The sequence below is a fragment of the Rattus norvegicus genome, chromosome 1, assembly GCF_036323735.1.
Source record: "Rattus norvegicus strain BN/NHsdMcwi chromosome 1, GRCr8, whole genome shotgun sequence".
Lineage (NCBI taxonomy): Eukaryota > Metazoa > Chordata > Mammalia > Rodentia > Muridae > Rattus > Rattus norvegicus.
In genome coordinates, this window is record NC_086019.1 from 244,161,399 (window position 1) to 244,186,477 (window position 25,079).

Below are 25,079 nucleotides of genomic sequence, written 5' to 3' on the forward strand. Positions count from 1 at the left end.
CGGGGTTTAGGGAAATAGCTCAGGGTCAGGGCCCAAATTTAGCTTTCCTGAGGTCCAGAAGGCCATCAACAGCACAAAAGAAAAAAAGTCCCCGGCCCCCCAACGTGTTATCACCTTGTGCATTTGCAAGTGTGGGGCTCTGAGAAAGAGTGAATGTTGGTGGAATATGTGAGCTGTTTGAAGACTCGGGGTTTCTGTTTTATTTTTGAAAAAATAATGGAGCAAGTCAGAATTTCCCGATGAGAAGTAAACACACGGAGATAGTGCTTAGCAAAAGATGACACGTGTCAGTGCTTCGTACAACTAGATTTAATAAGTTGTTATTACAGAAAAAAAAAGTCCAAACTACAAAGTTTAAGCAGTTAAGCGATAGCTTCGAGAGCTCCACGTTCAGTCACAGTAGCGAATCCGTACAAGCAGTATTAGTCCAAGCCCCAGGGCAGAAGCCGAGGAAGGGTTACCAGCAAGAACAATCCAAAGAACAGGTAGGAAAAGATACAGTACAGTTAAAATTAGTTGTTAGTTGGAAATCAAATACAGAGCTGTGAACATCTAAAAGTCACGTTCACTATTTCCACAGCGGAAATACAAATACCTAAGACTTTATACCCCCATAGCACTTTGTCCAGGAGCAGGCGTTCCCCTGTGCACGCACCCAAGCTCTTCGGGTCCCAGTGAACTACTGTAACCTCACAACGTCAGCATCCCTGGATCCACTTCTTGACCCATTTCGGGGTATAAAGTCAACAGTATCTCTTATAAAACACTCTGGTGGGAATGGAATACTATGGCAGCTGAGTTTGACAAGTTTGGTTATTATAAAAGAAAAGAGAAATGTTAGCAGACACAGCATAGAAACTAGTGAGAGAGGAGTGGTTCATACAGACAAGCCAGTTTTAACAGAAAGACACTTTTGCTATCACTAATCTGTGACTAACCTTTCACTCAAACCTTGCAAGCTGAGATGTCACAATACTCAAATATTCAGGTAGGAGCTTTACCCAGTTAAATGCCACTTTGTTGCTAATATAATAGATAAAATGAAAACTAGCAGTTATGTGCTAATTGCATAAATGCAGTTCACTGCATTAGCCCATGCCTTACTAACAAGCATCAAACACAAGATATAGGCAGAGACCTACGCAGAATCTATGCCACTAAACAATAAGCCCAGCTTCTTCTGTTCCTAATCATTTATTTGTAGTTAATGTAAAATTCCAACCAATAGGACCCGATTTGAGTTAAAATTTTACACCACGACTTGATCTAATCTATATATTATTTACAAAACTGAATACATAGAGCGAACCCAAGAGCCAACTCTGGACACACGCTAATCTGTTATTGATTAACCTCTCTCCACTTCAGCAGAACTAGAAGAGGCCACCAACAACCGGCAGAAATGCGCCATCTACCTAGAGCAAGTCCCTGGATGTTCTGTTTACACAACACCAGCTCTGGAATTGAGAGATGCCTCTGCCCAAGCTGCTTTCCCAGTGCACTCCAGGGGTCGGGGTTCCGGGGAGGCGGGAAGGGCGGTAGGGGCACTGGAGAAGCAGCAGCAGGAAGGCAGACAGGTCATGCACGGAGTAGCCCAATGTCACCCCAAGAAAAGGCAAACCAAGGGCGACATAGCAAAGAACAGATGGGGAGAGAAGGATGCAGCTAACACATAAACAGTGGTGACCCTGCTTCCCCAAGGCCTGCCGCCAGCCCCTCCTGGGGACATGTCAGATGAGGCATTCAAGTCATGCAACATACAAGGTGGGGTCTTCTCATACATGTCACCACTGTGCATGCGAGTGAAAGATCTGGGGAAAAGGCACAAGCTCATACACAGACAGCAGTTGGTGGTGGACGCACGCACACGCGCACACACACACACATGTTTTCGGGAAAGCACTGGACACTGCTGGTGAGCAAACTTCACACCCAGTGCTGCTCCAGGAGGGGTGACTTTGTTATCCGGCCACAGATTTGGCTGCATCTGGTGTTGTATAAACCCACTGTGACATCCTTAGAGACCTGTACTGTGACATCCCTAGTCTCACACTGAACACTGTAGTAAAGGAAAAGGCTTGTCGACATGTCGCACGTTCTGCTCATTCTGTCGTTTTATTATCCAATTGTCCGTTACAGTCCCAGTCGCTTTACAGAACCAACCGTTTCCACCGCTGACACTATTGTAAACCACATCGGCGAGTTATACAGAAAGCTCTGCGTTTCAAAAAACTAGACGCTTTAGTAACAATATTACAAAGGCTTTAGCTTCAAAAATAACCGAAAATGAAAAAAATAAACTTTTAAAGAATTAGCATCATAAAATTAATTTATTCCAAGTAAAAATACAAAATAATATTATGACGTTGACCAGATATGAAAGTCCCTCCCAGAAACAACTCTAGTAATGATTGAGAAAGCACTCCTTAAAGAAAATACGAAATAAAATGAAAAATATGTAAATATGTTTAATTTTTTTCTTAGCAAAAAATCTTTCTAAAAATAACAATGAAAATTTGTCTCAGTACAAAGGCTACGTCACTATTGAAAAAATACCAGCATGGGGGAAGGGCGCGTGAGCAGTAGAAAATGAGCTGAGTCACAATGTCTAAAGTCTGAATGAAAATAAGTCTGCAATAAAGATCTATGCCTTTTTTCTTTTCTTTTTTTTTCTATTTTTTATACAAACAGTACAAACAGTATTGCACGTAACAACAAAGAGTCGAGGTTAGTTACAGCCTTCAAAAAATCCACTAGTTCAAGTGTCCCATCGAGGAAAGGCCACAGCAGGACCTGTGTTACCCAGGGGCTTCCCAGTCAAGTTGCAGGGCAGAACACCTCTGTGTTTTTTTAAAAAATAATTTTTTGAAGGACCCTCTCTTTTAATATAACATTAAGAACTTGGGGGGGGGCACATTTATTTACAAAACAAAAGGGAACATGTTATAATTTAATAAACTAAAAAAGTTCTCTTTAAAAAAATACAAACAGAAGAACTCTTTCACAATCCTGGTCAGTCACACAATCAACACTTGATTATAAATATACAAATTAAGGGAAAGTAGTTTCCATCACCTAAGTCACAGCCCTCAGCACCAAGTGGAGTCTCTCTGACAGCCTGGTCTCTGTGACTGTGGCCTTCGCGTTACATACGCTGCGCAGTCTTCCGGCTCCTCTAGAGCTCAGGGTTATTTTAGTACATGAAAGAGGGGTGCTTCTTCCAAACATTTGCATCTCTCACATAATTAGGTAGATTTCTGTAGGTTAGATATGGTCTTTAATATTATAGTTATAAAGCTCTAACTTCTTCATTTTCAAAAAACACAAATAAGCATGAAAAAAATAAAGTTACCCATCTGTTAAATCATTTTCTTGCAGAATTAAATTAATATATATTTTCTGAATAAACTTACTTAGAAAATATCATTTTCTTTCCTATATTTCAAAATTGAGGTATTGCAAAAGAGCATGTCAGTCAGAAAGCATGCCTTTTTCCTTAAAAACAAACAAGCGAAAATCACCAGCCAGCCTTTGAAAACGTTCTAGAATATAAAAAGTAGTGCGTAACAAAAGTCCCATACAGATGAAAAGAAAAGTCAAACACAAACATAGAAAAGGGAACCAAACCAAACCAAACCACATCTGGGCTGCAGAAAGGCCATCATTACCAAAGGCCAGAGAAAACCCGGAAGGGAAGGGTTCTAATAGGCATCTTTTAATTCAGTAAAAAACTATTTTGTTTCTCCTTTTTTTTTTTTTTTTTTTTTGAAAACAAACTGTAGCTGGAGAGCCAGTATTCACAACTAAACACTGGGGAGGAAAAGAAGAACAAACTATAACAAAACCACGCAACACTAACTTCAGGACAGAACAGGGACATCACAGTACAAAGACACATTGACTTCAGTCTCCTCTGCAGGGCCACATCCAGTCAGATTGTCCCAGAATTCAAAACCAAGGAAGAAAGAATTAAAAGCTTTACAGACTCTTGCGATCACCATGCGTGTCTCCATTACTCTCTGCAGCCCAGGAGTGAGCCCTAAAAGAGCGTCCATGCTAGCGTGAGCAGGGCTTCACTCTAGTCAGCCTAAACAGGATACATCCAGGGAACTAAGTAGTTAACGCTCACAGAAGGCCCTGTCTGCTTTAGCATCACCCTCGAGTGGCCTCCTTAGCTCTGTGCCTCCGTGTCAGCCTGCCGGCGTGTTCTAGATACTGTGTGTTCTCAGTGTCTGTGAGCTGAGGTGAGCTCTTTGGCATTCTGGACGAAGTCTACAAGCACTCAGAGCTCATGTGTTAATAAACCACTGTGGATGGTCAGACATGATGTCTGACACAGAGGCGTGGACAGGTACGTTGGATCACAGTTAAGCACAGTCACTTCACTATATAAATAAATTGCACGATATGTAACAGAGCACCGCGGTACTTCACCTACCGCCCACGGGTTTGCTGCAAGAGCATCCTACACTAGGTTTTCTATTGGTTTACTAATGGCCGTCCTGTGCTGAGCCTCCCTGCACATCCACGCACCGAGGCATGCCTTCCTCCCAGATTACCAACTCTGTGCATGAAAAAGAAACCCTTTGTAAAGAATGAGTATTTTATAGCTTATATAGATTCTTGATTTGTGCATTGTGGAAGGTTTAGACTAGACATTGGATATAAAATTTATCGCATGCAGCAACCGCATTAAGTAAGCATGCAGTCAGGAACGGCGGCCTCCGATGGCGCTCTCTCTGGTCTCTCTGGTCTCCCTCCGGCAGCTGGCTCTATCCCGAAACCACAAAAGTGTGTTGTTGGGTTCTTGTTTTTGTTTTTAATTGATACCTTATCCTGAATAGAGTATTATGGTATCAACAATACCATTTTAATAGCAGCAAAAGCTATTGCAGCATAAATGTACATAACACTAAAAGATAACCCAAATCCTCAGCAAAACAAAATCGAACATGAAGGAAACGGAAACCCAACCTGTGAGGTATCCATACACGTCAAAGCCAGAGCAATGGCGGGCTTATTTCCACTAAGGGCTGGCCTCACTCTACTAACCCCACTACTGACTGCTGATCGTGAGGCGTTTGCTACAGCGGCCTCTCCGTACATGTGTGGCCTGGGGTAAGACTTGTCCTAGGGGGGACTCTCTAAGTCTTTGAAATAAGCATGTGCTCCAGTTCAAGACCAATCAGAGCAATGACAACACAACATCGAACACAGGGTCGCAGACGTCAACCTGACGGCTGCGGATGAGAATGGCAGTCTGCGTACTGTGGAGGTGACAGATCGGGTGTGAGAAATCAAGGTATCAGGCAGACAAGGTGTGAGTCAAAGTGCAATGGGTACCACACACACTCTGCGGTTCTGCGTTATACTGCACGCTGAGTTCAGGAAGATGACTGTAAATGATAATAATAATAGTAATAATAATAATAAAAAGACCCATTTCTTCTTTAAAAATCGAGAACGAATGCACAGATTTCCAGAACACCATGAGCCCTGAGGCAGTGCCCTCTCCTCCTCCTTGTGATCTACTGCAGTACTTGTGGCTGTGTCGGCCTGGGGCTCAGCTCCAGCGGAATGGGACCTGCCGAGGGCGGTCGCCTCCCTCCTTCACCAGTGGTTTGTGGAACTCACGGCCGGCTCGGGAGTGGATGCTGGCCCAGCAGTATTCACAGTAGTACTGCAGACAGGTGACGTTGGCACAGAAAAACGGGGCGAACTTCCCACCGCAGCGTGTGCCCTGACACTCGTCACACATCTGATCATCCAGCACGTACGGCTTCACCTCCACCTGGACCGGAAGATGAGACACAGGAAACAGGGTCAGCAGGGCCTTCTTAGCTCAGATGAGTCTGCTCATCCAAAGCTGTGTGGCATCACTCACAGCTCTGTGTGCTCGGCTGGATATCTGACGTGTAAATGGCACAGGCCACACTCGGCAGTGCCCCACAGAGGGGCCTATGAGGCTACATCTGACCTTGTACAGGACAGAATCTCAGTTCAGGACAAACAACATTCCAGGGAGAGAAACTGCTTCACACAAAGGCCACCAGCATGAAAAGGCATGCGTGTAAGTGACATTTGCTGGAGCCAAGCCTGCTGACGGGGAGATGGCAGGCTGCAGGGAGGCTTCCGGCATCCGTGGTGGTGACAAAGCTTTTGAAACAGTCCTGGTGCTATCCTGGACCCCATGGACTGCAGGGGTCCCGGGGACAAGGGGGCGGGGTCGTGCTGGGGCTTCAATGCAGAAGCACACTTCTTACAGGCTTTACCCTCACTCTCCCCATCACGGGGAACTAGAAGCTCCTCACAGCTCTTTAGGGAACATTTAATGGACCAAATGAAGCCACACTACATGACACGAGAGCCTTTCAAAACCGAAGAAGAAAATACCTGCTTCCTTGTACCTCTTTCCCAGAGCCTAGAAGAAAGACTGGCTTGTAAATTTCTTTATCTTGAACATCAGGAAGAATAAGCATGAAATCTAACCAAGTCCCTCCTGCACCCGTGCAGTCTTGCAAGATGGCTCAACTGTCTGACCACAGAGGCCTCTATGTGGGCATGAGTCAGGGAGCTCCCTGAGGGTGCGGGAGAGGGGAGGCAGGTACGGGGTTAGCACAGGGGCTGGAGATTACACTGTGCTCCTCTGTGGGCTAACTGCTTGCTGTGAGCTCCTGTCTACAGGTCTAGCTAACAAGACATGTTTACTTGGGGCCAGCACGAGAAAGTTCAGACCTTTGATCATCCAAGGGGAAATGTCTTTACTGCTGCCCATCCCATCCCATCCCATCCCATCCCATCCCATCCCATCCCATCCCATCCCATCCCCAGCAGAGGATTAAGTAGGGATTTAAAAGATCCCTTCTCCTCATCTCTGCATTAGGAATCAAGCCTCCCTGGGCTCACAGCCAGGCCACATCAGAAACCTGTTCCTCTCATCTGCATACCGGGAGGAAAACACCTTCCTACATTATGGATTCCCTAGGGAGGCAGTGAAGTGGATCGCAGGGGCACTGCTCCCACACAGCAGGCACGGCTGCAGCTCCTATGGCTTCCTGAGGCCAGGCCATCACTCTGCCTGGATGTGCTTAGCATCTGTGTCCACGTCTCCACCGTGTCCTCTGTTTTCTCTGGTTTGGTTCTCTCATGGATAAATGTCATCTTATTAGTCCATCACACAGGTCTTCTCCTTGGTCAAATGGCTCTGTACTGCCCACCAGGCTGAGTCTGGCTACCTCAGCCGGTCATTTCCTGTCTCCAGGGGCCAAAGCTGGAGCCAGTCTGTAGTTCGCAGGGCTCCCTTCTCTAGTGACTTCCCTAGCAGGCTCTAACTTACATAGCCAAGAGTGGCTTCAGACTCAAGATCACCATAGCTTACTTAGCCTCCTCCCACGCAGGTCTTCTCTGCCTTTGCCCAGCTTAAAAGCCACCTTGCACCTGCTTCCAGTACGCTGAAGCCTCACACCCAACGACACCAACCACTATTTTCTTTTCTCTCTCTTGCATAAAATCAACAACGTGTGTGTGTGTGTGTGTGTGTGTGTGTGTGTGTGTGTGTGTGTGTGTGTGCTGTATGCACTCTTGTGTGTTCAGATGCACTGCCCATGAGTATACAGGAAAGCTGGAGGAGAAGGTGGGGTGTTCTGTTCCCCACTTCATTCCCTTGAGACAGGTCTCTCCCTGAACCTGGGCCCCACAGGCAGTCAGTGAACCCAGTGAAACTCCTGTTCTCCCCACTGCGCCCAGTGCTAGGATACAGGATATTCCTGCAGGGATCCAAACTAAGGTCCCACACTTGCGCATCAAACACTTCTTACTGTGACATCTCCCCCAGCCAACCCTTTTTCCATGTTTTTGTGGTGGCTTGAACGAGAATGGCTTCCATGAGCTCGTATATTTGAATGCTTAGTTTTGGAACTAAACTGTTTCAGAAGGACTGGGAGGTCTGTCTTTGTGAGGAGCCATCTCCTGTTAGAGGAGGTGTGTCACTGCAATGAGTTTTGAGGGTTTTAAAAGCCCGGTCTCTCCCTGACGGCTGCTTGCAGATCAGGATGTAAAGCTCTCAGCTACTGCCCTAGTGCCATGCCTGTCTACTTGCCGCCATGACGATCATGGACTGACCCTCTAAACTGTAAGCCAGCCCCCAGTTCAACGCTTGCTTTTGTAAGAGTTGCTTGGTCACGGTGTCTCCTCACAGCAACAGAGCAGTGACTACAGCAACAGCACTGGTTTGGATTTTTTCAGACAAGACCTCACTATGTAGTGCTGGCTGGTCTAGAACTTGCTACATAGTACAGGTTGGCCTCAAAGTCTCAGCCTCAGAATGCTGGGATTAAAGGTGTGAACCACCATGTCTGAAATCAAAAATTTTAAAGTGTACAAAGTGTTCTACTGAATGTGAAGCCTTGACACCACATGACGACATTACCTAAGGTTACAAAGTGCTCCTGAGAGCTCAACTGGAAATCCAGTACATACCTTCTACATGTTTGTCTGTTCTGGACAGTCTACAGAAATGTGTTACATATGTGAGATATGTTTCATCTGGCTTTACTATGTTTTGAGCTTTTCTGCATGCACAGGGCTCTGACTCCCACCTGAGCACCACCACATCCCCACTGTACTGTGGAGGAACACTCACTTTTTTTAATGACTACGTTGTTTTATGAGCACTGCACGTTTTACCTGACTCCCACATTCTGTTCGATCATCTGCTGGGGACATGGGCTGTCTCTCCCTCTAACGTGCTGGGGTTGGTACTGCTTGGAGAACGCAGGCTGGGCCTTGTGAAAGCAGCTGTTTCCTGTTTGTGAGGGTGGATGCTTAGGGAAGGAGGCAGGCAGGCAGATAGCGTTTGATTTTAACTTAAAAAAGACTTATGTGTGTTATTTATAGATGTCTATGCATGTGTGTTTGTATGTGTACAGACTTCTGGGTAAAGCTGGGAACTAGCAGTCTCAGCAATTCTCCTGTCCCGGCCCTCCTTGGAGGTAGAATTAGGGGCACCTGTGCGGAAGTGTATTACGCAGGTGCTGGGATTCCAACCGGTCCTCACGCTGTGCGGCACGTGCTCTGAACTGCTGCTGAGCCACCTCTCCATTCAGGGTTTGGTTTCTGAGGAGCTCTCATGTTCTTTTCCACAGCAGCTATAAACTATTTTGTATTCTGATGCACAAAGTAGCAGGGCGCCGATGTCTACACCTGTGCCCATGATTGAGGCCCCATCTTTTCCATCTGCTAATGATTTAATTCTAAGGTAAGTGTGTGATCCATCCCTCTCAGTGCTCTTGGGACTGTGCAGGGCAAACCCCAAGCGCGGCCATGTACCTGTCCTCTATCCAGATCTGTTGTTGAGTTGGAGACTTCGTTATATAATCTGGATTCAGTCTGGACAATGCCTGCTCTATCCTGTACGTTGCCTTTTCAGTTTTTGGACAGTGTTCTTTGATACAGAAAAGTAGGTCAGCTGCACACAGCTCAGCTGAAAAGACAACACGATGTGACTGGAATGGCTTTCCAGCTACTCAACTGGCTTCCAGCTGAGCTTGGCAGAAGCCGCCTTTGTGAGAGTTTTGCAGGATCGAGTCTGATCTTTGGATCTTTGTGAAGATCTTCACACTGGGCACCAGTGATCCTTATTACAGCCACAGTAGCTCTCCCTAAGCTATACTGCAGGACAGGCCTTTCCCTTGATCTTGACTTAAGAGTTAAGAGGTCTTGACTTAAACATTGTGCTGGGCCAGGCATGGTCTCGTGGCATGAAGCTCTTGTCAGGTCAGGTAATACACAGCACAATGCAGTCTTTACTTTTCTGTCACCCCTTCAAACTGCTATCATTTCGAACACCTTCCAACTGCACTTGTAAGTTTGTGAATATTGTCATTTTTTAATTTTTACTTAATTAATGCCAGTCAGTAGGAGTCTAAATAGAGCATCTGCTTTTGGACAATACTCAAGTCTGAGAGGCCTTTCCTGAAGACATCTCCAAGCTTCTTCCACATCGGTGAGTGGAGCTGACTCCAAAGCCTCTCAGAGCACCTGTACGGAAGGCATTGATCTGAGGGTTTGCACAAAGATATGTCATGGAGACACTGTCCATGAAGGACACTGATCTTCAGATTGTCCCATGCCACTACAGGATCGTGGTTATTTTGTACAAAGTGGATTCATCCATGTGACTAGTGTTTATAGGCTCACTGACACATTGCTAATTACCAGCCAACATCACTATACAATGGAGGATAAGACACAACTCCTTCCTAAAATAGTGTTTGAGGCTACACTGGTGGCTCAGTCATTAAGATGACTGTCGGGGTTGAGGATTTAGCTCAGTGGTAGAGCGCTTGCCTAGCAAGCGCAAGGCCCTGGGTTCGGTCCTCAGCTCCGGAAAAAAAAAAAAAAAAAAAAAAGATGACTGTCACACAAGCATGAGAGGCTGAGTGTAGGTCCAGCACCCACGTAAGGGCCAGGCAGCAGTCATGTCCACAGGGAAGATGGGACAGGAGGCTCTTTAGAGCTGCTGCCTGCTAGTCTAGCCAGTGAGGCAGAGGGCTAGTGAGACACTTTCAAAAAAATAAGGTGGAGAGTAACTGACACCCCAACATCAACCTCTGGCCTATACACACACACGCACACGCACACACACATGAACATGTACACCCAAACAAAATAAAAAATAGTAAATTGAATCAGGTGGTGGTGATGAGCGCCTTTAGTCCCAGCACTTGGGAGGCAGAGGCAGGTGGATCTGACTTAGAGGCCAGCCTGGTCTACAGAGTGAGCTCAAGGACAGCCAGGGATACACAGAGGAACCCTGTCTGGAAAGCCAAAAACAAACAAACAAGCACAGTAAATTGAATCAATAACATAAAATAAAAGTTTCCTAAAGGCATTCCCAAACTTGCTGTGGTTTCTGCCATACCTCAACACCATCTGACTAACCAGATTAGCGCTACTTTTCTTGATAAAGAAATACAAGAGAAAAAAAGCTGTCAGTCACCTAAATCCCTTAGTTTTAGGGCATCAGTTCAGCCACGACACTGAGGACATCAGCCTGGTAGGAACTGAGCTACAGGTGTGCACTACCAAAGAGCCCAGATGCCCAAGGTCTAGGCAGAGCCAACCACACAAGCGAGTTGGCCCTCCATTTCCAGAAGGCTCAAGGGCACAGGACGTGAGAAGGACATATAGAAACAGTCAGATACACAGCCACATGGGGTGACTAGGCCCAAGAGTAATGTTCTCCTACAGGTAAGAAGAACGGAGGTGGGCTTTGAATAGGCAAAGACTGCAGGAAGCTAGTTAAGAATTGTATAGGGGAGGGGTTAGGCGGTTTATGGACAGGAAACTGGGAAAGGGAATAACATTTGAAATGTAAATAAGAAATACCCAATTTTTTAAAAAAGAGGAAAAAAAGAAAAAAAAGATTAGTAAACAGGAAAAAAAAAGAATTATATGGACCAAAAGAATGTCAGCTATCACAAAGTGATCTCAATGCTTGTTTTGTCTCTAACAATCAAAATACTGACCTCCCAAATTAAGTAGACAGATTAGGTAACTCTTAGAGGCAGAAACAAGTCTCTAGCAAAAGCATGAACAGGTGCGATGTCTCTCTCCCTGGGCTGGAAGCTTTGTAGCTTGAGACAAGGCACTGGTCCTGTCAGCTGCGGCGAGGCTGATGTTCTAAAAGCAACCAAAACTGTATGCCCTTGACGAGAGCTATCACTCAAATAGGCCAACCAGGTACCTGGCCATCCTGGGGCAAGTCAGTGCTTCCAGGTGGCTGGCAGGAAGCCACTTAAAAGCACAGATTACAGATGGTGAAGTGCAAGTGGACAAGCTGGGAAAAGAGGCCAAATGAGGCCATGAAACTGAACAGAAACCAATGTAATGCTGCCCCTGGTCAGAATCATGTTGGCAGGACTTGGAAAAAGGAGGAAGCCAACAAAAGGAGAAACTGAACCAACCATGAGATTTGCCAAAGATCTTAAGGAGGAGAGTGGGCTGGGGTGGGAGGTTAGCTCAGAGGCGGAGGCTTACTCCACAAGCCTGAGGACTTGAGGTGGGCGCCAACCACTCACATACAAGCCAGGCTGTGAGCCCAGTGTCCCCAGATACAGGTGGGTGGGGCAGGGCTCTCTGGCCAGCCAGTCCAGTAGAGACAGTGAGCTCTACGTTCAGTAAAGGATTTGTCTCAGAAAACAAAACAAAGCAACCCCCCCCCCCCAAAAAAAAACAACCCGTGTTAGAGACAGGTAGAGGAAGACACCTGAAGAAGGCCTCTGCCCCTGACACGGGAGTACACCACAGAGAGGAGGGGAGGAAGTCAACGATGTGGAGTCACAGCTATGGAAGGCCACAGAAAGCTACTCAGAGCCTCCCTCAGGTCCGAGAGGACACTGAGAGACAACAGCACCTCTGTGCTTAAACACATCAAATACAGATTCGGCAAGAGAACCTGGGTCCTCTCAAATGAAAAGCACAGCTCTGAAGTGGGGTCCTCCACCTTCGCCTGGCCTTGTAACCACCCTGTGGGGCGAGGTGCTGGATACTAGAGTCAGGGGTGTTTGCCATCTAGGGGCTCAGAGGCCAGGGAAAGAAATGAAGGACCCGGGCACTGCTGCACACTCACTGCAAACACAAATCTGAACCAGACGAAGAGAAAACTAGCTACACTCCTGGTTGGAGCCACGGACTCTCTTCATTCTGGGAATCCTACTTGGAAAGGACATTGTCAGCGGGACCAGACTCCCGGGAGATCCTACATGGTGCTACCAAAAGGATGGCAGCTCTGGGAAGAGACAGCTACAGCATGGCTCGAGATGGCTCCAGCACTTCCAGGACTGAAAGTACAAACTTTAAGAGGTAGGCGGATCTCTATGAGTTTGAAGCCAGCCTCACCAGCCCAGGATATACTGTGAGTCTCACAGACTTCTCACAGTAATGTAAACAAGCTTTAATATGTAAAGACAAACACAGTAGTATAGACGTAAGCTAAGGAGAGCTCAGAGCAATGCCAGATACAACTCAACATATCATAGGCAGGACATACATTAAAAGGATTGTGAATATGGGAGGAAATCAAGGTGAACAGCCCTAAAGTGAGATGCTAGAATACATTCTCTGGCCAATAGAAGGAATCCTGAGTTCACCATCTAAAATCAAGCTCTGGAGGTGGCTCTGTAGCACGGGCACCTGATGCCCTGGCAGAGGACCTGAATTCTGTCCTCTTCTGGTCTCCATGGGTTCCTCGTTCATGTGCCCACACCCATGTACAGATATACACTCAGACATATAACTTAAAGTAAAATGAAAGAAGTTCCTGAGGTCTGAACAAACTTAACATCTCAATAACCAATTCCGACAGTGGCCATTTAAGCAGTACAGCTAGGACCTTTAGTGCCGTGACAGGACCCATTTAGAATGGGGCAGGTCAAGTCACCTCCATCAGAGCCACACATGGAATTTCCGAGGTAGAGACTGGTGGGGGTTGGAGGCCTATAGGGAGGAGGGGCAGGTAGAAACACATCGGAGTCGTTAAATGCACTATGTGTGGGTTTGACACCTTAAGTTTAATGTAGTTGGAAAGTGTTCAAAAGTTAAAAATTAAGGAACTGGCCACTGGCCTTAATATAATTAGGGTATTCCATGATCAGGCCATGAAAGGCCCCTGGATCACTTAGTATGTCATTTCCTATCACCTGGAACAACATGTCTTCTGGGAAAAAAACATAAACAAAAACATTTAATGGGAGTTAAACACAATGGGGGTTTTAACACAATGCACTCAAAACTTGGCTTGAATCAGAGACTTAATCCAGACCTAAAAATCACACAGCCTTATTAATACTCCCACTGGTTACCACGTCCACCCAGTGCTACTGCAGGGGCCCTGCTAGTAAGCTGGCCAGGAATAGCTAAAAATACCACTGTTTCAACTGTCTGTGAGCTGAAATCCCACAGTCTAAAAAGTGGATGGCAGACGCCTAAGCAATGAAAGGGATGATGTGCAAACAGATTCTTGCTAGCCACAAGAATCACCGACAGCCTTCTCGGTTCAGCAAATTCACTGTTACTAACTTTGGAGATGCCTGGGAGAGACTGAAAAAGTCCACATGCGGAATGGTTTGGATTTTATTTTCTTTTGCTTTATAAAGGATAATTCTTACCATTTTTCACAATCTCAGGTACTAGAAGTGAAAGGTTTAAAATGATCCTGATGTCATCTCCACAGCTCAAAATGCATGATCACACAGCAGGGACCAATACCTCCTCTATGCTTTATGGGGTGTGGAGATCTGTGAGGTCTTTGGCCTGAAGATCGTCACCCCTTTAAAAACAGTACATTTGAAAAATTCACTGTGTAATGGGCCACATCTGTGGGGTTGACTGTCTCCTCCCACCACGGGGTGCCAGGGATGGACTCAGGGCATCAGGCCTGGAGGTGGTCATTTCAGGAGACATAAGAGAGAGCCCAGCTAGCAAAGCCCCGCACAGCATCTGGGCTGCTCCTGCCTGGCTTCTTCACGCTGCCTGGGAATGTCCTGCCTGGCTTCTCCACGCTGCCTGGGAATGTCCTGCCTGGCTTCTCCATGCTGCCTGGGAATGGGACTGCCTGGCTTCTCCACGCTGCCTGGGAATGGGACTGCCTGGCTTCTCCACGCTGCCTGGGAATGGGACTGCGGGGTGAAAATAAATCAGCCAAAACCGTACCACGAGGATGACAGTGACCAAGACATTGGGTTCAAGTCCGTGAGCCAGATGATTGGCACAGTGTAGGCAGAGCACTCTGGCTGAGCTGACTCAGGCCTGTTTCCTTTACCCTAGTGGGCCTTTATACCAGCTCTTCCAAGCACTCACCAACGGATAGACAGCTGGCTGACACCACCCACCTCTAAGTGTGGAGACCCTGTGCGTTGTGCTAAAGCAAACGCCTAGGAGAATGACCATGGTCTTTTTCTGACTGTCACCCCGTAAGCCACTCTACACTCAAATATGAGCTGAAGAAAGAGATTGTTTTGATGCCGCACCTCACTGTGCTGGTCTCAAAGTTGTGACTCTTTTGCCTCAGCCTCCTGAGTGGCTGGAATTATAAGGCCTGTGCTACTATGTACAGCAAGAAGAACATATTAATCCTGATTAAAACAGGGTATTCACATTAAAAACGACCACAAGCCCTGAGACCTGGAGAGACAAGGGAGAAACCAAAGTTCACAACTCGCAAAGAGAGCCTTGACAGAAAGGCCCCACACCATTCCAAAATCTCACTTGATTACACAAAGAAGTTCCCTTTAAAAAGACTTTCTAGGGGGCTGGCAAGATGGCTCAGCAGTTAAAAACACGGACTGCTCTTCCAGAGGTCCTGAGTTCAATTCCCAGCAACCACATAACCACATGGTAGCTCACAACCATCTGTAATGAGATCTGATGCCCTCTTCTGGTGTGTCTGAGGACAGCTACAATGAACTCATATATATATATATATATAATATTTATATGTAGTAAATATTATCTATAATATATAAATCTTAAAAAAAAAATCTTTCTAATCAATGGCTGTGTGAGCCTCAGTGTTTCCAAAGGAGCCCAGGCTGCACCAGGTCCTGGGTTTGGGGTGCTGATTCCTCCCCAGTTAGGTACAGGTGCAGCGATAGCCAGGAAGCTTTTAAACCAGAGCAGAAGGGACAGGTCCCAGCAGTGAGACAGGAGCACAGACTGTCACAGGTCCCAGCAGAAATCATCTGAAACAAGTCATCCAAACCCTCAGACCTCTTGCTAGTGCGTCATTTTATATATTTGGCCAGGGACAAACTGTAATGTCAACACTGCACTTAGTATGGCGACTGGGTCATCTTAATCTTCGAGAAGCTAAAAATACACTGCCTCTTCGCTCCCGGCAAAGCCAGGCTCAGTACGTTTCCAGTAAAGATTAAAGGCATGAACTACTTATGGTGCTTGTGAAAGAAAGAGGCAAGCGACAGCATCGCACGAAAAGAAAGGGGGTCGTTCTAAAGGAGCACGGAAGCATGCAGTGCGAGGGCTTAGCTGTTACAATGCTCTTCAAACCAAAGTATTTTTAAAAAGTTCCCCAATTTGGTTAATTGAAACTCAGTGTCTCTAGCCCTCGATACTAAGCTAAAATAGTAAAGAAAACATTATTTGTCAATGGTACTTTAAATTGTACTTTCTTAAAGAAGATGTCTTAGGGGTTGGGGCTGTAGCTCAGTTGGTAAGGGTACGTGAACAGCACACAGAGAGTTCTGGGTGTCGTCCCGCACACAAACTGGGTACAGCGACACATGCCTGTAATCCCAACACCAGGGAGAAGGAGCAGAAAGGATCAGAAGCTCAAGATCAGCCTTGGCTACAACCAAGTGTGAGGCTGGCCTGGGACAGATGGGGTAGATGGGGTTCTCCAGGTCTCACAGAGAACGCAGACAGAGGGACTTGTTGGGATGAGAGTGAATGAGAGAGGGTAGCCATAGTAACATGTAATACATTACATACATGTGGGCCAGAGATAGCTCAGTGATTACCTATGTGCACTGCGCTTCTAGAGGGCAAGTTCTATGTCCAGCACCCACATAGGACAGTTCACATCATACCCAGGTATGAAATCATCCAGGAATAAATTAATTAAAAATAATATGGAGCCAGTTTAGATGCCTTAGAAAAAAGCACCGGATAATCTCAAGTAACCAAAGAAAAAAGGTAAGTTTTAGGACGTAGCTCCATGGAGAAACTCATGCCTGGCATTGAAGAGGCCCTGTGCCCAGTGCCCAGCAAAAACAAGTCATATCTGAAGGGCTATCAACTACACCTTCAATGTCCTGTCATCACAGACGCCCAGGACACCCTGGCCTCACCCAAATCGTCTGTAGCTGGAAAGGCTGGGGCAGGTGAAACACTTGGAAGGGAGGGAGGAAGGAAAGGATTGAGAAGGGAAATAATCAACTGTGTATGAAACTGTGTTCTTTTTTCATGTAATCTGAACATGAAAGAAGAAAAAGTTGAAAACAGTATTTTCCTACATTATTCTCCATACACAATGTATCTTAGAAGATCCTATGCTAAAAAAAATTGTGGCTATTATTGAAATGTCACAATGAAATCATTATATGTTATATGCTAATTAAAAATTTAATTTATGGGTTGGGGATTTAGCTCAGTGGTAGAGCGCTTGCCTAGCGAGCGCAAGGCCCTGGGTTCGATCCCCAGCTCCAAAAAAAAAAAAAAAATTTTTAATTTATAATGGGGAATATCTGTGTGAAAACTTGCCTCTTTCTTAGCTGTTTACAATGAGGTTAACATGTAAAAGATTCTAAAATGTTCTGGATAAACTATACACTAACTACTTTAAGCAGGCACTTTCAATTTCTTTTGTTCTTTTTTTTTTTTTTTTTTTCTTTTTTTCGGAGCTGAGGACCGAATGAGCTAAATCCCCAACCCCTTCAATTTCTTTTGATGCTTAGATTTTTAAACAAAAGATTTTACTTTATTTCTTTTCTTTTTGTAAATGTATTTACAAATGTATTCTTTTCTTTTAAAATGTATTTATTTACTTATTTGATATTTTATTTATTTACATTTCAAATGTTGTCCCCTTTCCGGTTTCCCCTCCAAAATTCCCCTATCCTATCCCCTCTTCTCCCTGCTTCTATGAGGGTGCTCCCCCACTGACTCCCACCTCACCACCCTGACATTCCCTTACACCAGGGCATTGAGCCTTCACAGGATCAAGGGCCTCTCCTCCCACTGATGCCAGATAAGGCCATCCTCTGCTATATATGCAACTAGAGCCATGGGTCCCCCCATGTGTACTCTTTGGTTGGTGGTTTAGTCCCTAGGAGCTCTGGGCAGTCTGGTTGGTTGATATTGTTGTTCTTCCTATGGGGTTGCAAAACCCTTCAGCTCCTTTAGTCTTTCCCCTAACTTCACCATTGGGGTTCCCACGCTCAGTCCAATGGCTGGCTGCGAGCATTTGCCTCTGTATTTGTCATGCTCTGGCAGAGCTTCTCAGGAGACAGCTATATCAGGCTCCTATCAGCAAGCACTTCTTGGCATCAGTGATAGTGTCGGGGTTTGATGTCTGTATATGGAATGGTTCCCCAGGTAGGGCAGTCTCTGGATGGCCTTTCCTTCAGTCTCTGCTCCGCACTCTGTCCCTGTATTTCCTTGAGACAGGAGCCATTCTGGGTTAAAAATTTGGAGGTGAGTGGGTAGCCATTCCTCAACCAGGGGCCTTGTGTAACCCCTGGATATGGTCTCTACAGGTTCTGTCTCCCCATTCATTGTTGGGTATTTCAGGTAATGTCATCCCGTTAGGTCCTGGGAGCCTCTTGCTTTCCTGGCATCTGGGACTTTCAGTTCAATTTCCTTACCCTCTCTTCCCATACCTGATCCTGCTCCCCCCTTTCTCCTTCCCCTCCTGTCTTCCTCCCAAGTCCCTCCCACCCTCTACCTCCTGTGAGTATTGTGTCCCCTGTATTAAGAAGGACTAAAGCATCCACACTTTGCAAATCCATAGACTCATGCATGTTTCATGGAACACACTTTAGGAAATGGTAGATTAGGAAAGCTAATCATAGTGACATCCTGAGTAGGACCGACCTGCCTTCCCAGAATCCTCCTGCTTAAAAACTGAAAATCAACAAATTTGTACCTCACCTGAAATTTGTGATTCTCTTTATTATGCAAAATTCTAATTATAGCCTTTAATGAACAACTCCCAGGTGCTCTCTGATACCAACCGTAGCAGCCCCTCTACACAGGGTTTCTCTCTATAGCCTGGCTGTCCTGAAACCTGCTTGGTAGACTAGGATAGCCTCAAACTCAAAAGATTCTCCTGTCTCTGCCTCTCAAGGGCTGGGATTAAAGGGCTACCTACCACCGCCCAGCTTTTTATTTTTTTAAAGAATGTCTCAGTATGTCAAACTCACTACATAGCCCAGGCTGCTTTTAAACTCCTGACTTTCCTGCATTAGTCTCCCCAGGATCATATGAACCTAATCAGTGGTTTTCAACCTGTGGGTTGTGACCCTTTTGACAAATTTCTACTCCAGAAATATTTATGGTTCATAACAGTTATGAAGTAGCAATAAAAATTATTTTACAGTTGGGGATGGGGTCAGCACAACATTAAGAACTGTATTAAAGGGCTGCAGCACTAGAAGGGTGAGAACCGCTGTGCTGGACAAACACACAACTTCCTAAGGAATCTATGGGCCTTCTGTTTTGTTTTTGTCTTCTCTGTTTTACTTTTTCAAGACAGGGTCACAGGTAGCTCTGGCTGTCCTGGAACTCACCTGGTCGACCAGACTGGCCTTGCACTCAAGAGATCCACCTGGTTCTACCTGCAAAGTGCTGGGACTAAAAGTGTGCACCACTACCGCCTGGTGGGACCCATGACTTTTAGAGTTAGGTTTGAGCCTTTAAGATTTATGGACAACGTGAGTTTGAAGAGTCTTTGGGTCCTAAAGGGCAAGGGAGGTGGCTCTGTGGGAGTTCCCCATCCCTAGCACTGCACAAAAGGAACAAGCAAATGACCAACAGAACACTAGACCTGAGACAAGCAGGGTGGCCAAGCGGCCTCCTAAGCTGAAGCAGCTCTGCCTGACTGGCTAGGTACCTTAAGGAACTTTCTGGACATCTAGTCTTCCCTGGTGAAGGTCAGGCCTATCGTTAAGTCCAGATTTAATACATTATTAAGTGTCAAAGAACACTTTCTGATACTTTTAAGTAGCAAAATCTAATTTTTTATTACTCAAGTGAGAATCTTAATTAAGCAGAAAAGAGAAGCTGAGGAAGGGGTGTGTGGTGGACAGACAGACATGCCAAGGGTCAGAAGAGGGGGATTTCTCATTTGGACTATCTCCCAATCAGCACCAATCATTAGATCCCTCACTGACGCATGCTCAGGGGTCCACTGCACGCACACTCAGAGAAAACCGCAGCTACTCTAAAGACAGTCCCTGCCCCCGTGGGCTGTAGCCTTCAGTAGAGTAAGTGGACTTTAAGCAAAGTATGATTTCCTTACCCTGCTACTCAGTGTCACAAAGGTGAGGATATGATGATTGTGGGGAACTATGAACGCCAATGAGCAAATGATTACTAAAATTACAATGATGGTGAGGTCTGAAGAAAAGGTATTAGCCAGATAATTGGAGGTTTGATCCTGAGAAAAGGAGAACAAGGCCAGCTATGGCTGTCAGGATAAGGAAGGTGGCAAAGAAAGGCAAGTGTGTAGTATATGAAGGGTCAAGGACAGGTTAAGGTTTCTTGTCTTTGTTTGTTTTAACCTTCATCCAAAAGGCAGCAGAATGTAACCAAATGGTTTAAATAGAGAAGAGATTTAAATTATGAGCTCATTAGAATACTCCAATTGCTTTAAATGAGCCACAAGAGGTGGCCAATGACTGTAACCCCAGCACCTAGTAGTCTGAGGCTAGAAGACTGTAAGCTTGTGGCCATCCTGGGAGGTCCAGTCTCAAAGCAAAATGAAAACAAAAATAGAAGAATGATTTAGATAGACTATGAAGAAGAAACGCTATTCAGTGAGACACAGCCCATTCACTCTAATTATTCTATACACAATCAAGTTCTTTTCCTGCACTAGAAACTCCCTGTACATATGTGTCAGAGTCGAGAAGACCAAGGCATGGATCTGTATGGACTACCAGTCACGCCCACTAGTCCTGCTAGTCACCTGCTAGTCCTCTTGTGGCTAGACATGCCACAGCAGTAATCACTGTCATGACGATGTAGCAACTCCTTTAACACAGGATGCCAAGACACATCCACCACAGGGCTCAGTAGTGCCTGGACTACTTTGTTCCTGACTCTGAAGAGCACAATTAACTAAGCAGGGTCCTCCCCTGATGAGCAAGTGAATCCAGGGGATACAGGAAGTGTGTGCCTGCTCCCAGTGTACCTGACACACAGCTGATCCTCTTGCCACACACACAAGGTTGGATGTGAAAATACCTCTGTAGTCTGAAACCCATCTTGGCGACAGGTGCATAGTGGTACAAATAAACTAAAAATATTTGAATTCCATTCTTCAGTAGATATGAATGTCATAAAACAGCTAAATAAAACTGTTATGAACCACCTATCCTCAGAGATCGTAAGATTAAAGGCTGACTGATAGGAAAGCAGTGTGAAGGTGACAGGATTGACTGTTTCAGTGAGTATCAATACTGACATGTTTTACAGAAATACACCAGTCAGTAATTCTCTTGAGATGGCTGGGAAAATAAATCTACCAAGGTAATGTTTCTCCATAAATTACTCCATCTAGAATATTAATCCTAGCAACATAACAATAAACAAATATATATTGTCCAGAGATGTCTTTGCTGGAAAGAATGTCGGAGACACAGGCTGTATCTTTACATTATGCACACATTCTTCTAATGCACCTTCACTGATGGGAGCAGACCCCACGCGCAGACTCTCAGGTGCCACACTTAATGAACTGTGACGCTGAGGGCCAAGCACAGCTGCTCTGTGGCTGGCCTCCACCATTCTTCTCAGGGAGCAAGCAGTGCAAGGGGTAAAGGCTGCCAACAGAAGGGGAGTGGCCCTAATGTGCCATGGTCCCACTTGATCTACATTCATACAGCAAAGGAAGTCATGGAGGCTGATGCTATTTAAAACAGCCAGGGCTCAAAGGCAACTCCAGGGCTCATAGAGGAAGGGAGGACAGAGCAGCACCTTCAAATCTGCAGGAGCAACACAAATGGATTCTGGGTAGTGGTAGCCACAGGATCATGACTTTTAGCACAAGCTTTAGAAGCTTTATTATGAGATTATTGCTAAAACCCTGGAAGGATTATTCAGGAAAGATGTTCAGAAGTCTCCACACTGTTTAAGGAAAAGACAGTGGAGTCTTTATATGGTGGAAGCTCTCTAGAAAGCGCAAATTTAAAGTTTGGTAGAAAGATGAGTAGAAATAAAAGTATGGGGGCTGGAGAGATGGCTCGGCTGTCAAGAGCACCTGACCGACTGCTCTTCCAGAGGTCCTGAGTTCAGTTCCCAGCAACCACATGGTGGCTCACAACCATCTGTAAAGAGATCTGATGCCCTCTTCTGGTGTGTCTGAAGACAGCTACAGTGTACTCATATATAATAATAAATAAATAAATCTTTAAAAAAAAAGTATGAATGAGCATAAAACAGCTGAAGTGTTCTAAGCTATCAGGCTCACAATGTCAGAGACAGGCAGTGTGGCTGTGTTCAATGCAAGGACAGACAGGGACATAATGAAGTGGGGGGATTTTAATGTCTACAGGTCAACAATGGGGAAAGAAGTCCAACTCAACAAGAATCCAGGCCCCCACTTCTCCCAGTGAAGGAAATGGTCTTCATAAGGGTCAGGATGGATGGGGCTCCAAGAGAAGGAAGAGCCACGCAGGGACTCAGCCACTCTCAATGATTCCCAAAGCTCCCCCTTAGATGACTACTGGAGACTGACTACCCCCTTCTCACTTACCATCCTCAGAGGGGAATGAAGAAAGCTACTATCATACTGATGAGAATCTAATGTTATTGCCCAGATTCACCAGTGGTAGGTGGGATTACTCTATCTGAAAGTAAATGTCTCAGATGTCCAAATGAACAGGCATAAGCAGGCAGGTCCCCAGAAACAGTAGCAGTAGTTAAGAGAACCTCCAAAGAGCACCATGTGTGAACTATTGAAAACCTCAGACTTGAACCAAGCAATAGGTCCACCCTGGGGTGCGTCAGAGACGCTGTGCCTCTCTCTGTGCAGCCTAGGCTTGTGTGAGAATTACTGTTAGGAAAAAGGAAGCTTGGGTACTTAAAAAAACCAGGAAAGTTGAATCTTTATTTTTCTGAGTCTTCATGAACTCAGAATGTCTCAAAACTCTCAAAACAAAACAAAACATCCACTCCCACTTATTCTCAAGGAGTCCATAGAATATTTATTCTAATTTGGTCAGATACATGTGCTAACAAGACAGACCTCTTGGCATGGTTAAGATGTGCCAACTGGTGCAGTAATGCAGGACTGTTAGGAGAGTAAACAGTACTTTCTGGTTGAATCTAAGGCCCACTCCATAAAATGGAATTCATAACCTGTGGCTGAATATTCTGCTAAACAGACATAGCTATAACTTGTCCTTCAAGTCTTATCTTTATACCCACTGAGAACTGTATCTGCCAGTCCTCATCAGAGAAGCTTCCTCTGCAGTGGATGGCAATTAACACAGAGGCCCACATCTGTCCAGCATGCAGACACCAAGAGACTATGTAGTGCTCAGCTCTAAATGGACATCTGGATCATACTCCCAAACCCCAAAGCTCAGAGGTCATCACAGAAGAGGGGCAGAAAGATTGTGCCAGAGGTGGCGGTATCTGTAGTGAGACAGTATGTACTGGGCACGTAGGCCATCGCACACGTAAACTCACAGTAGCTGTGACTTATGTGCACAAGAGCCACAGATCAAGCCAGCCAAAATCCCAACATGACGGGGAGGAGCCTGTGAAGCCCCACCCCAGGCAGAGCAACCAGGGACAACTGCTGGCTGCTGTGGCAGTGAGAGCCACATGGTCTCTGACAGGCTATACATGCTGCAGAAGACGGATCATGCACACAGCCAGCACTGAGTGAATGCAGTGGGTTGAAAAGCAGAGCACATGAAGTTAGGGGGGAAAAGGTTTGGAAGGGAGTAGGGGAGGAATTGGAGAGGTGGCAGTGGAAGGTGACTTTGATAAAAGCATCATTATAATGCTCGTAAGTTAAAATGTATTGGGTAGGGCTGGAGAGATGGCTCAGTGGTTAAGAGCACCCGACTGCTCTTCCAGAGGTCATGAGTTCAATTCCCAGCAACCACATGGTGGCTCACAACCATCTGTAATGGGATCTGATGCCCTCTTCTGGTGTATCTGAAGACAGCTACAGTGTACTTATATATAATAAATGAATAAATCTTTTAAAAAAATGTATTGTGTAACAATATAGCTGTAACATTTAAAATCTAAATTCACATAAAATTAATCTGTTCAGCTACTTTCTCTTAAGTCTCGTTTAAAGGCACTGGCACAGCTTGGAAGCTCTTAACTGTTAATGTAGATTAGCCCGAAGATGAACAGAGTCACAGAGCATGAACTGCGTAAGAATCTCACAAATTATTCAAAATTAAAAGTTCTTTGATAAAAATTATAAAAATTAACAAAGAAACCACTACCACCTACTCTCAAGGAACCATAGAATATTTATTCTAAGCACTGGCTTTTGTAATTTGATTAGAACACATGTTAACAAAACATAACTTTGCTGAATATGAAAAGTACGTCGCCAAGGGAAATTTCCACTGCTACACAAAATCAGTCAAAGAAGACTGCAGAGGGTGTGTAAAGCCCCACAGTAGGACACTACTTCACTCATTCCAGTCTAGTCCGTGCCTCAAGGATCACCGCCGTCGAGAGGCACGGACAAGCACTGCATACTCACATGGCGGAAAGTCCACACATGGCGTTTGCTCTCCTCTGTGTATTTTAAACAGGTATACTCCTTCTATCCTCCCAACCCTCCCAACAGTGGAGAACTGTCCGCCAAGCCAGCAGAGCACACTGACTCCCTCAAACTCCCCATGCTCTCTCTCTCTTTAGATCAAAGGAATTTCACTCAGTCCCTCGATCCCAAGCAGGTGACAACAGTGAGTGAAATGGCAAGCGATATAAGCCGCATGTGTGTACACATGCATGTGTGTTTACATGCATGTGTGTCCTGAGTAGTAACATTAGGTGAAGCTAGAAAGAAGGTGTGATGTTACAATTTAAAAAAAATTGTAGGTTCAAAATTTTATATACACTTCTACACATGTCAATTCAAGTTTATTTTCAGAGCACTGACTGCGTCCAACAGGTGACTGCTCTCAGTCTTTCTAAGACATTGCTACTGCTTTGGTTCACTAAGTTTTGCAGATTTATTTCCATCACCCTGGGGAGAAAAAGAAGCAAGGTGGGAGGTTCATCCATACCTAAAACACTAAGGATCTTCTCTTCTTCAGACAACCTCTATGGACTCATAGTCAATGCCACTCAAGGCACAGCTG

General features: G+C 45.4%; 1 protein-coding gene across 14 annotated transcripts in view; it reads right to left on the reverse strand.

The window, feature by feature from the left end:
* Positions 1–291: 291 nt before the first annotated feature.
* Cpeb3 (cytoplasmic polyadenylation element binding protein 3) overlaps positions 292–25,079 on the reverse strand; it is a 182,076-nt gene continuing 157,288 nt past the window's right edge. For 13 of the 14 annotated variants that reach the window (XM_017590350.3, XM_063265169.1, XM_063265176.1 and 10 more), the window contains one exon: positions 292–5,791. In XM_017590350.3, the coding sequence (XP_017445839.1) occupies positions 5,564–5,791 (228 nt within the window). In that variant the 3' untranslated portion in view covers positions 292–5,563. Of the gene's footprint in view, positions 5,792–8,324; positions 24,965–25,079 lie in introns of those variants that run through there. The other variant, XM_039101407.2, reaches the window with a different exon arrangement.